The following is a 14,177-nucleotide window of genomic DNA, read 5'->3' on the forward strand; positions in this document are numbered from 1 at the left end:
TCTTAAATACTTTGCCCACTGCAAATTATTTATACTGCTTTCTTACCTTTTTTTACTGTGCATAAGTCACCTATGTACACATCTCTCAACCAACTGGACTACTGTTATCAAACTTCAAAACACAAAATCTTAGAAATAAAGAAGACTATTTTTTGGTTATTATCATTAGTGATTTATTGATTAATATTCTATAAACCAAATTAACAGCATATAAAAATTAGAAAACACTAATTTTTCACATTAGTATTTGCAGCTGCCTGACATTTGTGCATTTTATTATTTTCTTTTACACAAACATTTAAGACACTTAAAACTGCTAAAAAATGTACAACTTTCACTGACAACTCTTGTTTTTTTTTTTTTTTTTTTTTTTTTTTTTTTTTAATGCTAAAGAATAAGCTCCAGTAAACAGCAAAATTACTGCCCAGATCTTTCATATGGATCATTTTTCACAATCAAACTACAGAGAAAACTGGACATACATGATATAATACAACTATTAAATAATTTAAACAAATTTAAATTCTAAACAATAAACTTTAAAAAAATTATGTGCTTTAACCTGTTTAATTATTAACAAAATACAACTATTAATTTGTAACAGATTATAAAAATTTGAATGAATAATTTGTCAACATACAAACGTTAATTCCTACACATGCTTCAATTAAATTTATTAAAAGATTCAAAATGAACAAAATATTCTCTCAAGATATAGTTTCTTTCCCACTATTACACTAACATTATAGGTCAACATGATAAAAATACTGAAATTATTTTACATTGGCATATTTTTTATTCTAATCCAGTCTTCAATTCTCTTAAGAATTATGGAATGACAATTTCATAACTCGGTCATATAAGAAAATCTTATAATTGACACACAGTTAAAAATATTTTTGCCCATTTTGACATTCTAAAAACAAAATTCATCTTCAAATTCATCAAGTAATATATTTAATATTACTTGCACCACTTACTTACTGCACCACTCCTTAATATTTTAATTTGGAGAAGATAGATTTCTGGGATACTCACAAAACATTCTGCCATACCATTTACTGCCAAATTTTATATAATACGTAAAGTTACTACTCATTTTTACAAAACTTTAATACACAAGAAAAGTAAGATAGTACTTTTGAAAACAAGACAAGAAATATAAAATAAGATAAACATTACAAATGGATATAAATTAACATATTAATTTAGGTTAAAATGCATACAAAGATTTTTTTTCTATTAAATGTTTTAAAACCAATCAAACATTTTTAGACCATAATAATACAATTTCTTTATATTTAAAATAAAAATTCAAAGAAAAGAAATCTGAAAATGTTTTGAAATATGTCCTGAAAACCCATTTAATTTTGTTACTACAAAAGAATAGGACTGTGATTAAATGTATTAAAAAGAGAACTGAAAAAGTATTACAATAAAATTTGGTTTAAATGTGCAGTATGACAGCTGGCGAATGCAAAATTTTTAAAAATTTTCATTTTGTAGCTACTATGCCAAGTTGCTAGAAATGCTAATGCTGCTGGTATCTAAATAGTGACATAAAAAAAATTAGAAAAAACTTTTTAAAAAGCTAAAATGACTGTATATAGTGACAAACAAAAATGTATAAAATTCCTAGATCAAACATAATTGATTTTCCTGATTAAAATTAATACTGATCAGAAGCCTAAAGATTAAATTATGCAACTGAATGCAAAGTCAATTATTTAGGCTTTAAAAGAGTATAAAGAAAAGGAGGGAGAAAAAAGGAAAAGAAAAGCTGTGTTGAGGAAATGTGAGAATTTTATTAATATTCTTCACCCTCATCTTCATAATTTTCAGTGGAATCCAAGCCAACTTCTTCATAATCTTTCTCCAAGGCAGCCATATCCTCACGTGCTTCAGAAAATTCACCTTCCTCCATCCCTTCACCAACATACCAGTGCACAAATGCTCGCTTTGCATACATTAAATCAAACTTATAGTCTAAGCGTGACCATGCTTCTGCAATAGCTGTAGTATTTGATAACATACATACAGCACGTGGAACTTTAGATAGATCTCCACCTGGCACAGCAGTTGGTGGTTGATAATTGATTCCCACCTAATAAGAAAATAAAAGTGATAAAAAATCTTTATTAAATTTCTAAAGTTATTATTACATTAATAAATTTATAATTAGCCAAAAAATTATAAAACTAATTAATCTGATTACCACCATCAAACCAAAGAACAATTGTAATTTATGTGGACCATTATTTATTTAGGGCAATAAAAGATTTTTATTACATTTATATGACTAGAATTTTTTCACTCATTCAAATACTATAATGGATAATATGATACAACCTATATTCTATGAAACTATTGAATAAATTTACATTAATAAGTATGACATGCAGATTGACCTATATTTCTGAATTCACTATATATTATTTTTAAAAAGGCACTGAGAGGCTAACTTGCAAATTTTGATCAAGTTACACTTGGCAAAGACATTTTAAACTCAGGCACAGAATTTATAATAAATGCACTTCTGTTCTCGATAAAAGCAAAATGTTCTAGAGTTCACCGAGTCGCATAAAACCTGATAAATTTAGAGCAACAATTATTCAGAGTAAAATTACCGTATTTATGCGAATCTAATGCGCCATCGAATCTAATGCGCATCCCCATTTTAAAACTTTAAATAATAAAAAAAATTGTTTGTCGGCGAATGTAATGTGCATCAATAGTATGAGGAATTTATTGAATCTTTAGTTGCAAACAGTGCCAATTTCTGTTGCCGCCACAAGCGAACATTGCTCTCAGCTACGTTGAACTCTCTCCCTGCCTTTCTATTGCCATTTTTTTCAGCATAAAGAATTACTTTACGTTTGAAAGTAGCGTCATATAACATTCTTCTCTGTTTGCCCTCCATTTCGTGACTACGTACTCTGCAGTTTGTATCCTCTATGCAATAATGTGTCAACGATAAATGTAACGGTAAATGTAGTCGAGAAATACAGTAATCCATTGTTACAATTTAAATTTGGTTGACGTCATCGGCGAACTTTGCACTCGAATCTAATGCGCCATCGAATCTAATGCGTACCCCAATTTTGAATACTTCATTTGGCCAAAAACGATGCGCATTAGATTCGCGTAAATACGGTAATTTGAAATATAGGATTTCTGTAAGAGAATATCTAATGTAGTAAGATGTTATAAATACCAATAATTTGGTCATGTTCGTAAAAAATGTATAAAGGACTTAACATGAGCAAAAAAAAAAAAAAAAAAAACCAGAGTTCGTACACATTTCTGCACACAGAAATTAAGGACTTTTAAGGACCATTAATGAAAAAAATTAAGGACCTATGAGCAAACAGGAACTGAATAAATTCAACTGAAGCTATTATCTATGCTTGAATTTCACTTTTGTTATACCATCCTAAAAATAAAATAGATCCCTAAGTAGTATGCATTATTGCTAAACATGAATTAACATAATTGTTAATAACTTTGAGAATAAAATAAACCATGCAATTTATCAAGTAGCATTAAATATTTTACACTTATGATAGTTGGTCATATTCGAAAATTTATATCGATTTCTGCTCTTTTAAGCATCTTTTCTAACAATTAGAGATTTGTCTCAATATGCAAACCATTGCTCTCACTAGTTTCTGCGTGCTTCATCTCCTAACTTGTCAACCTCTCCATAATGTACCTATGAGGGTTTAATTGATCTGGTAAAAGTTAAATAGCCCAAAACCCCCAACAGAATGAAGCATATTATCACTAAGTCTGAAATTAACTACAATATCGGACAAAGGTTTAAATAAGCCTCTTATGTAAAAGGAGCTTGGAACATAAAGGCATGTCCTGATACTAACAAAATCAATTACAGCTCATGGTGACGTAATTAAACAAGAACAGTCAAATTCAAACTAATAATGTGGACTAGTGGTCAAAGATTATATAATTTAATTGTAATGGCTCAATAACTCTATCATATGAAGAAATAGAAATGGAAAATTACAGTAAAGGTTGAAATCATAAACAATTTGGTAATTTACATAATAATAGCTGCACATATCTTTGAAGAATAATTTCCTTTATGTACTCAGTTTCTTTCTTCAACACGTTCCTTTTAATTTTAGAATTTTGGGATTTAATTAAGGATTTCCGTTATTCTAAAAAACACTAAATGCATTTAGAATGTACAGAAAAAGTGACTAATTTAATTTCTTTAATAATATGAAATTCAGAAGAAATATGAAATATATATGGTAAAGGCCAGTTACAGAGCTGGTGTGGCAGAATTTTTAAAATTTAGTGACACACCAAACAACAAAATCTAGAAATGGCAAAACTTTTAGAATTTAGAGCAGGCATTGGAAGCAGAATTTAGAAAAGTACTATGCAGTCGAATTTAGGATCCACAGAGATTGCATCAGATGAGAAAATGCCTAGTGCAAGCTCTGCATGATACATTAAGACATATTAGATGGATCTTTTAAATTGTAAGTTTTCAATTTCTTTATTAATAAAAAAAATCCCTTTCTATAATGCCTGCCCAAGTGATAAGATTAGAAGCATTTTTGATATTTTCCATGCTTGTGTCTAGTGAAAAGTAGAGAAAATAAAGGGAAGATAAACATGTTAAAAAAAAGATTCTAGTACAAAGAGTAAAACATTCAAATATTATGTCTTCATTGTTCTCCCAGACATTCTCCAAAAAGTAAGAAATTCATCACAAACTTTCTGTAAAATACATCCATTACGCGTTGATACCAAGGAGACATTTTTCATTTTGTCACATATTTCTCAAATCTTCTAGAATCGTAGGTCTATAAATCTTGCCTTCAAATCCTTCTAAATTTTCCAAGCTGCAATGTCAAAAATACTAAGGAAAAATTATCCCAACCAATTCTGTAACAGCAAAAAGCCAGAAGTATTTTGGGAAAAAAAAGGGAGGGGAGAGAAAAAGTGTAAAATTAATTTTATAGAGAAAACTGATTATTCTGAGAATTTTGAATATTCTGAGACAATTACACGGGAAAAACGCTTACTACAAAAAAATTAAAAAGAAGACTTTTAATTAATTACATAGCTAATTTTGCTTTTCCTAAAAGCTGTTTCGTAAATTATGCTTTACAGCATTATACCTTATTTATTTTTCAGATTCAAAATATTGTACAAGTTGCCAAAATGAAACTTTACAATATGACAGCGAAAAATAAAAATGTTTTATTTTAATGTTATTTTTTTAATTTAATTCCAAATTATTACCATTATTTTAATGAAATTTATCAATGTCATGATGCTTTTAAAAAAAATCGACAAAAATTCTCAGATTTCGGAATTGAAAATTTTCTATAGAAACTGATCTTAGAATCGCCAAAATGTTGACAAGTCGCCAAATTTAGAACCCTTTAATAAAAGAATTCACATCCCCAAAAGCGAAAATTGTTTAAGAGCTCTTTATTACGAAAAATGAATTTCGAAATGCTTATTTTTCACTTCTTGCTTAGAAACTCGAGTATCCCATCATTTATATTAGAAATAGAAACAAATTATAACTCTTGTACCCATTCAAAAGATTACCATACATACGGCTGTGAATCGCCAAAAATATTCCTCAAAATGCTAATTCACACTCAAAACGACAGTCGTAGTCTTTGATTAGACCCCCCTCTCAAAATAGTAAACATCCGTACGAGTGGAGTCTAGCCTTGGAACAGGTTTACGAAGCCAAGTTACTTGTCTCAATGTAGATTGAGTGTCAGTGCTAGATATAGAAGAAGGTACACTGGTATCAATTCTTTCCTCTATTTCAGGAAAATAGCCAACTGGAGTATCAATAGATTGGAACTCTATCCTCTCTTCAGATTCCAAATCAGGAAGGGTGCAGCTCCACTGCCACTTTTCTGCATTCCAATTGACTCAAAAGTAGCATTTAAGGTTTCTACTACCTTTTGCTCATTTTCCAACCAAATCTTGTACCCTTTTGTTCGTACACTGTATCCAATCAATCGGCCCTTCGTTGCCTTTGGATCAAGCTTAGAATTTCTTTTAGCCTTTGGAATTCCCACATAGGCAATCGTTCCAAATGCCTTAAGGTGACGTACTGATGGTTTTCGCTTAGTATACAATTCGAATGGGGTTCTATGTTGGCCCTTATGGCAAATTCTATTGAATGTATATGCAACATACATCACTGCATCTGACCAAAATTCAGGACTCATTCCACTATCATGTAAAATTGCACGTACATTGTTGAAAGCTGTCTGAATGAATCTCTCACAAACTCCATTTTGTTGTGCTGTACACCATTTTTATTACAACATGACCTGAATTGTTCATTATTATATTCTCGTCCATTGTCAGTTCTAAAGTATTTCAACTTAAGGTTCAAAGATCTTTCAGCATGTGCTTTATGCCTTTCAAATACTTCAAATACCTGACTTTTCTCTACAATGGGGTGGGTACACTACCACATAACGAGAATATTCGTCAATAAAGGAAACGAAATAACGTTTACTATTCCTACCTAGAATGTTAATAGGTCCTCATACATAAAAAAAAAAACCCTTTCAAGCGGTCTCTTTACTTGAATACCTTCTAAGGGTCTATAGGAGATTCATTTTTGCTTATTGATTTGGCAATGTTCACAAAACAAATTAGGTGAGTGCTTTAACACAGGAAGACCTCGAACTGAATGTCTCTTACTAGTCCTGACAATAGCACCATAATTTATATGACCAAACCGACTATGCCATAATTCACTATTGTTATGCTGAACTGTGGATGCTTCAAATTTCACAGATTTGCCCCCCTTTTTCACTATTTTCGGGAATACATGATAGTTACTTCCTATCAACTTAGCCTTGTACAAAGTTTCATTTTCATCATCACTAACTTTAATTTGCCCATTTTTACCATAAAATCTCGCTCCATTGATATCCATCTTAGGTCCAGATATTAAATTTCATCTCAGTTCAGGTGAGTATAAAACATCCTTAAGCAAAATAACTCTATCACCAAATTTCATTTTAACAGTACCCTTCCCATGAATTGGAAAAGTTACCCCATCAATAGCTACTAGCATATTCTCATTCTTCACAGGAGAAAAAGAATCGTACAATTCACGATTTTTACAAAAATGATGAGATGCAGCAGTATCGAAAATCCAACTATCATCATTTTCCTCCAAATTGTTAACATTAGCTTGAGCTATAAAATGGGACTGAGCATGAGAATTATTTTTACCTTTACTCAACTTAGGTTTATTCTTATACTTAGGAGATGTTTTATTACTAGATACAGCAAGGAAACAGAAGAAGCAGGCGAGAGTGATCTGGAAAAATTACCTTTCACTCTACAGTACTTTTGAATATGACCTGAACAGCCACATTTATAACCCTTGAGCCCTTTAATCTGCTTAAATTTGGGTTCACAGTGAGTACTTTGAACTTTTATACTCTTATTGGAATTTTCTTTATCTACCTCTCTTAAATTAAGACGCGTTTCCTCTGCTAGTATTCCAAGTTCAACATTTTTAAATATAAACTTTTCATCTGGCAACCTCAAAACATTCTGAACTACTTGATCATACTAATTCAGAAGTCAAACAACAAAAATCAGCGTTAATTTACAAAATTTTCACAGGACTAGTTTCGATGGTTTTACCGAACCATCATCTTCAGCTGCAAAACCGCAAATGAACAAGATAGGAAATAATGTTTAGATAAGATAAGAAAGCCTGGACAAGAATAAGCAAGTGGCGCCACCTGTTGGCGAAACCAGAACTAAAACATAATTTCTCTAAAAGCCGAAGGCAAATTTGGATTGGAATTAGGATCGTTAACTAGAACAGAAAGATTTTTATGAATGTGAAATGCCTCTAGAAAATCCAGTTCTCCAATGGAAGATGTTTTTTGAATAATTTTGGCAGCAGAAAAATTGAAAGTGTGATTTTCGGACCAACAATGTTGAGCAACAGAAGACTTCTGTGTTTCCTTTTTTCTAACATATGCCTCATGTTCTTTGACGCGAAATTTTAAGGCTCTCTTAGTTTGGCCAATGTAAATTAAACCGCACTGGCAAGGAATCCTATAAATACCCCAGGAATTCATATCCGGAATGGGGTCCTTGAGTATAGAAGTTGGAATTTTATTGATGGGAGAGCAAACAACCCGAAAGTTAAATTTCTGCAAAATATGTGCAACTTTATAGCTAATTGATGGAAAGAAGGGAATGACAACAGAATTTTTATAATCTCCTAAAATAAGAGTGTGGCTTTTAGTGTGTTGAGACGAGAATTTTTTAACTGCTTGATTAATAATGTTGGGTGAAAAGCCCCTGTCAATAGCTATTGCTTTTAAATAATTTAGTTCTTCATCAAGGGCTAGTTTGGAAGAGCAAACTTGAAGAGCACGGAAAACATAGGAATAAAATGAAGCTAACTTTTGTTTAGTCAGATGACATGATTTAAAGTGTGGTGGAAGGCAAACCGATGAAGGTTTACGGTAAACTGTAGTACTGAAGTTGGATGTGTTACGTGTGACCAGAATGTCGAGAAACGGAAGAGAATTGCAAGTCTCAAGTTCAAAAGTGAACTGAATAGCAGGATCAATAGAATTCATTGTTGAAAGAACTCTATTTAAATCATCTTTATTACCTTCAAATAGGGTAAAAGTATCGTCTACGTAGCGGAACCATGCCGGGAAGTTTAAAGTTTCAAACAATTTTGATTCATAATAATGCATGTAGATATCAGCCAGGATGGGACTGAGGGGGCTTCCCATGGCTAATCCCTCAGTTTGCTTGTAATATTTATTTTGGAAAACAAAATGTGTTTGTTTCAAACAGAGTTGAGTGAGAGAAATTAGCTCATCAATTTCGATGCAAGAGAAATGAAATTCGCGAAGTCTGGTTTCTAGACATCTTAATGCACCCTCCACTGGGACATTGGTGAATAATGATTTTACATCAAAAGAAACCATGAGTAAATTACGAGGAGAAATGTTTTTAACCTTTTTTACAAATTCTATTGAATTTTTTATGGTGTAAATGTTATTGTCTAATAGATTGGAAAAGATTGGACCCCTCAGTCCCATCCTGGCTGATATCTACATGCATTATTATGAATCAAAATTGTTTGAAACTTTAAACTTCCCGGCATGGTTCCGCTACGTAGACGATACTTTTACCCTGTTTGAAGGTAATAAAGATGATTTAAATAGAGTTCTTTCAACAATGAATTCTATTGATCCTGCTATTCAGTTCACTTTTGAACTTGAGACTTGCAATTCTCTTCCGTTTCTCGACATTCTGGTCACACGTAACACATCCAACTTCAGTACTACAGTTTACCGTAAACCTTCATCGGTTTGCCTTCCACCACACTTTAAATCATGTCATCTGACTAAACAAAAGTTAGCTTCATTTTATTCCTATGTTTTCCGTGCTCTTCAAGTTTGCTCCTCCAAACTAGCCCTTGATGAAGAACTAAATTATTTAAAAGCAATAGCTATTGACAGGGGCTTTTCACCCAACATTATTAATCAAGCAGTTAAAAAATTCTCGTCTCAACACACTAAAAGCCACACTCTTATTTTAGGAGATTATAAAAATTCTGTTGTCATTCCCTTCTTTCCATCAATTAGCTATAAAGTTGCACATATTTTGCAGAAATTTAACTTTCGGGTTGTTTACTCTCCCATCAATAAAATTCCAACTTCTATACTTAAGGACCCCATTCTGGATATGAATTCCTGGGGTATTTATAGGATTCCTTGCCAGTGCGGTTTAATTTACATTGGCTAAACTAAGAGAGCCTTAAAATTTCGCGTCAAAGAACATGAGGCATATGTTAGAAAAAAGGAAACAAAGAAGTCTTCTGTTGCTCAACATTGTTGGTCCGAAAATCACACTTTCAATTTTTCTGCTGCCAAAATTATTCAAAAAACATCTTCCATTGGAGAACTGGATTTTCTAGAGGCATTTCACATTCATAAAAATCTTTCTGTTCTAGTTAACGATCCTAATTCCAATCCAAATTTGCCTTCGGCTTTTAGAGAAATTATGTTTTAGTTCTGGTTTCGCCAACAGGTGGCGCCACTTGCTTATTCTTGTCCAGGCTTTCTTATCTTATCTAAACATTATTTCCTATCTTGTTCATTTGCGGTTTTGCAGCTGAAGATGATGGTTCGGTAAAACCATCGAAACTAGTCCTGTGAAAATTTTGTAAATTAACGCTGATTTTTGTTGTTTGACTTCTGAATTAGTATTTATTCGGCGTGTTATTGTGTCTTAATTACTTGATCATATTTATCTGGAAGGAACCTAAGAAACTGAAAACATATGTATACATCTCTTACAGCCTGATTAATATCAGCTAATTGTTCAGTTACCCGTTTTAATATAGAAGAAAAGAAACTAATACTTTCATTTGGCTTAATCTTAAAACAAGGACATTTGTCTTGATCGATAATCTGGCTGAAAGTATTTGGCAAGCGTATTCCATGCTAGTACCGGGTCATCAATTTCACTTATCAAGTTTCTATATTCAGGGCTTACAGTCATATAAATTAAAGATAATGCCAAACGACTTCTATTTTGATAGTCTGCAACAATTTTTGTAATACCCTTAACATCATTTAAATCAGGACATTTTTCAATACCTTTTTCCAAAAGCCATGCATTTTTCTCATTTAAGACAAACTTCATATCTTTAAACCATGTAAAATAATTACATGCCTCAAGTTTAGCAATATTATGCATAACATTAACAGTAGCAATATTTGAATTTCAACAAAAACCGCTCCCCAGTCTCTTAAGTCCTAAATTAATTTTAAACATCAAAAGTCTGCACCAAAGATAACTCAGGGGCTGGGCCCATAACCAAAATGATGCAAAAACAAAGTTTATAAAATTAAACATTTAGCAGCAGTAGCAATAGAAGCTCCCTAAAATTATATGTTGTGCAGACATTGAAGACAATAAAAGGTTTCAAACTTAACCAATTTATTAACAATATATAAAAAAAATAAAAAAAATGAATAAATTTAAACAATATCAGTATCAAAGCGAAAGTATGTTTCAGTGTCCATTAAACAAAAAGTGGAATTGCTGCAAAAAATGGATAAAGGCATATCCTTTGTTGATCTAAACTTTGTTTATATTTAACACCACAGTGTGCAATGAATTGGAAGTTGATCTGTCAGCACTATCCTTATCTTCAGGGCAGATGTTTTTATTTTATTTAGCTTATAATTGCTTACTAAATGTATTTCATCTCGATGTACTCCATCTTTGATATGATTTAAATCAAATTCCTCGTCATTATAATTCGCTTCTGATAGCGAAGAAAGTAACAGAGGTATTTGAAAACGAAAAATTTTTGATTGACAAATTAGTCGGTATTCGCGACACAGCAATTATAGGACTTGAACAGCAGAACTTTATAACTGAACAAGAAATTATGTCTGTTTATAAAATTAAAGAGAATGTATTATCACATAAAAAACGAAGCAACTTCAAAAACTTACATTGAAAGAAATGTTTAATAAAGTAAACAAATAAATATTAAGCTCTTTTTTTTTTTTTATATAAATTTTGATACCCTTTAGATCATAATTATTCTTTTTTTCGTAAATTACAGTTTCATATTTTTAATTTTATAATTTCTGCAAGCCATTTTACCAGATTTAAACTGATGATCTATAATCCGGTAAAATCGATAATCCGGAATCGCCGAACTCCCGACGAGTCCGGATTAACGACTTTTGACTGTATCTTCAAGTGGCAAAAGCAATTTTGAACCAGTTTACCACAAGAAAGTTCATGTATTGTCAGACTAAGAAGCATAATGGTTATATGTTTTGAAAAGTTTTGTATGTGTAAAATAAGTACACATGTAAATAAAATATTTAAAAATTTTCATATGCGTATTTTCTGAATTAGATTCTGAAAGGTTTGGCAATATTCCAAGTAGCTGCCAAGCCTAATGTCTTGATTTCATTTAAAAAAGCAATTCCCATTTATTTCGTAAGGTTTCGAGTTGCTACTTGAAACTTTTTTTATGCAGTCCCTATTCACTGCACAAAAGAAAATTCTGTGTTGCAAAAACTATATTTTATAGCTACTCGTTAAGTTTTCTACGATTCTTTTTTTAAGAGTTTTCATTTACGCGGTCCCTATCCACCGCAGAAAAGCAGGTTTGAGTGTATTTATTTTGTATGTGATATACGTATTGCTATATATGTTATGTGCAATTACGAATTTAAATGTTACTAGGGGTTATACTGCGTTATGTAATTATTTTATTATTAACCAAAAACAATTCTCCAGGTTATTGTTCAATGTCCTGTAACAGTTGTTTATAAAATTTGTTGTATTACTTATTTTGAAATTGTCAAATTGTACAAGTTATCTATTTAATAGATATTTATTGATGGGGGGTCTTCCCAGTCCCCCCATCAACCATTCCTTAGGGGGTCATCCATTTCTTAGAAGGGGTCTTCCCAGTCCTTTAAGGTAAAGTACAATATACTTGAAATAGTTTTTAAATGAATAACTGTTCCGTTAATCCCTGTTTTTAACCAAATACGATTAGGCAGCAGTATTTACCAGTTTTTCAATACCGACCCTTTTCTTCATCAATCTCTTATTTTGGAACTTATTTTTTAAGCTTTTCTTATTAACATATAATACTTGCTTTTTACAGGGTTGCCACTCGAAGAGAATGAAATTCCCTGACTTTTCCAGGTATGTTTCGAGAAAATTCCAGTCTATCCGCGTAATGTACATTGGCTGTGCTAAGAGGTAAATTAATTATGGTATTACTTGTACTGTGTAGCAAATTCACTTAATTATTCAATAAATCCCAGAGGACATTTATTCTTAATTGTTCTTGGTACACTTTGTTTGATAATTTTGTTTACTTTTTCGGTTAAAAAAAACTTAATAAAATTTAAGATATATACATTGGATAACAACTGTACGTTTTATTTAATTATTACTCATGATCATCCCCAGTTCAACACGAGGCTAATCCGGTTCTTATAAATCACAACGCAATGCTAAAAGTTAGGTTAGATTTTAGATAAATTTAATTTGTGTGAGGTGTATTCTTAAAAGGTACCTTAACACTTGAAAACACAAATATAATTATAATAGGAGTTCTTTTCTCCACTGAAGACCGAAATTAGAATCTGCCCAATCTGGAATAAAATAAGGCTTTTTTTTTTTTTTGCAGACATTCTGCAGCTAAACGAAAAAAAGAAATCTATTTAATGATATTTTTTTTTTACTAAATTGAGGTATTTTATATTTATTTCGCAGCATACATAAGGAAAAAATATGTGCATTAAATTTCGTGATGTCATCATACTGCTAGAATTAATTTCAGGATTATGCCAGAGAAAATTTCCTGAAATTTGGAAATATTATTTACTAATGATAAATAAATTTAGAGGGAAGAAGCAACATTAAATGATATGAATAACATAAAAATAAAGATAATTACTTAAAAATTTAATTAGAATAATCAACGATATTTTAGAATATAGTTATATATGGTTATCCTAGATGATTAATTACTATTTTTTTTATTTTACTGCAAAATGACAAGGTATTTATTAAAAAGAAAAGAAAAGAAAAAAAAAAAAGAGATTTTGCAGCAAAATCCTAGTATACGATACGGCCTTTGCATGATTTTGAAAATTGTTGCCAAGAACAAAATGACCCGTTTACTGCTCATCATCATGTCGCCAAATCTCGCTGTACCCATGGAGATTATTCTGACCAAAGAACGTCTATGTAAAAAGTGGAGGGAAAATTTGCCAAGAGATTTGACGACGGAACGGCCAGAATTTCCCTCTCCACATACAGGATATTAAAAAACCCGTGTTAAGAAGAAACGTTCTTTGACAAAAAAGAAAACTACAAAAATACGTTTTTAAATTATTGCGAAAAATCCAAGAAGAACCGTTTTATCAAAGAATGTTTTTTCTTGGATTTTTCGCAATAATTTTAAAAACGGATTTTCGTAGATTTTTTCCCCGCCATCAAAATAACTAATCCATGAATTAATTTACTTGCGCCAAAAAATATTTTCTTTTCCTTTAAAGACATTTTAAATGATATTCATTTTATGAACTCTTGATAACGTGACCTTCGAACTT

At 31.2% G+C, this 14,177-nt stretch overlaps 1 protein-coding gene across 2 annotated transcripts in view; it reads right to left on the minus strand.

Moving 5' to 3' along the window:
• Window positions 1-347: 347 nt before the first annotated feature.
• The window catches only part of LOC118205603 (tubulin alpha chain-like), a 29,075-nt gene continuing 15,245 nt past the window's right edge, over window positions 348-14,177 (minus strand). For both annotated transcript variants that reach the window (XM_035377892.2, XM_035377893.2), the window contains exon 4: window positions 348-2,104. In XM_035377892.2, the coding sequence (XP_035233783.1) occupies window positions 1,808-2,104 (297 nt within the window). In that variant the 3' untranslated portion in view covers window positions 348-1,807. The remainder of the gene's footprint in view (window positions 2,105-14,177) is intronic.

Source organism: Stegodyphus dumicola, chromosome 7, assembly GCF_044657685.1.
Source record: "Stegodyphus dumicola isolate Sdum_Otavi_A_Nest chromosome 7, ASM4465768v1".
Lineage (NCBI taxonomy): Eukaryota > Metazoa > Arthropoda > Arachnida > Araneae > Eresidae > Stegodyphus > Stegodyphus dumicola.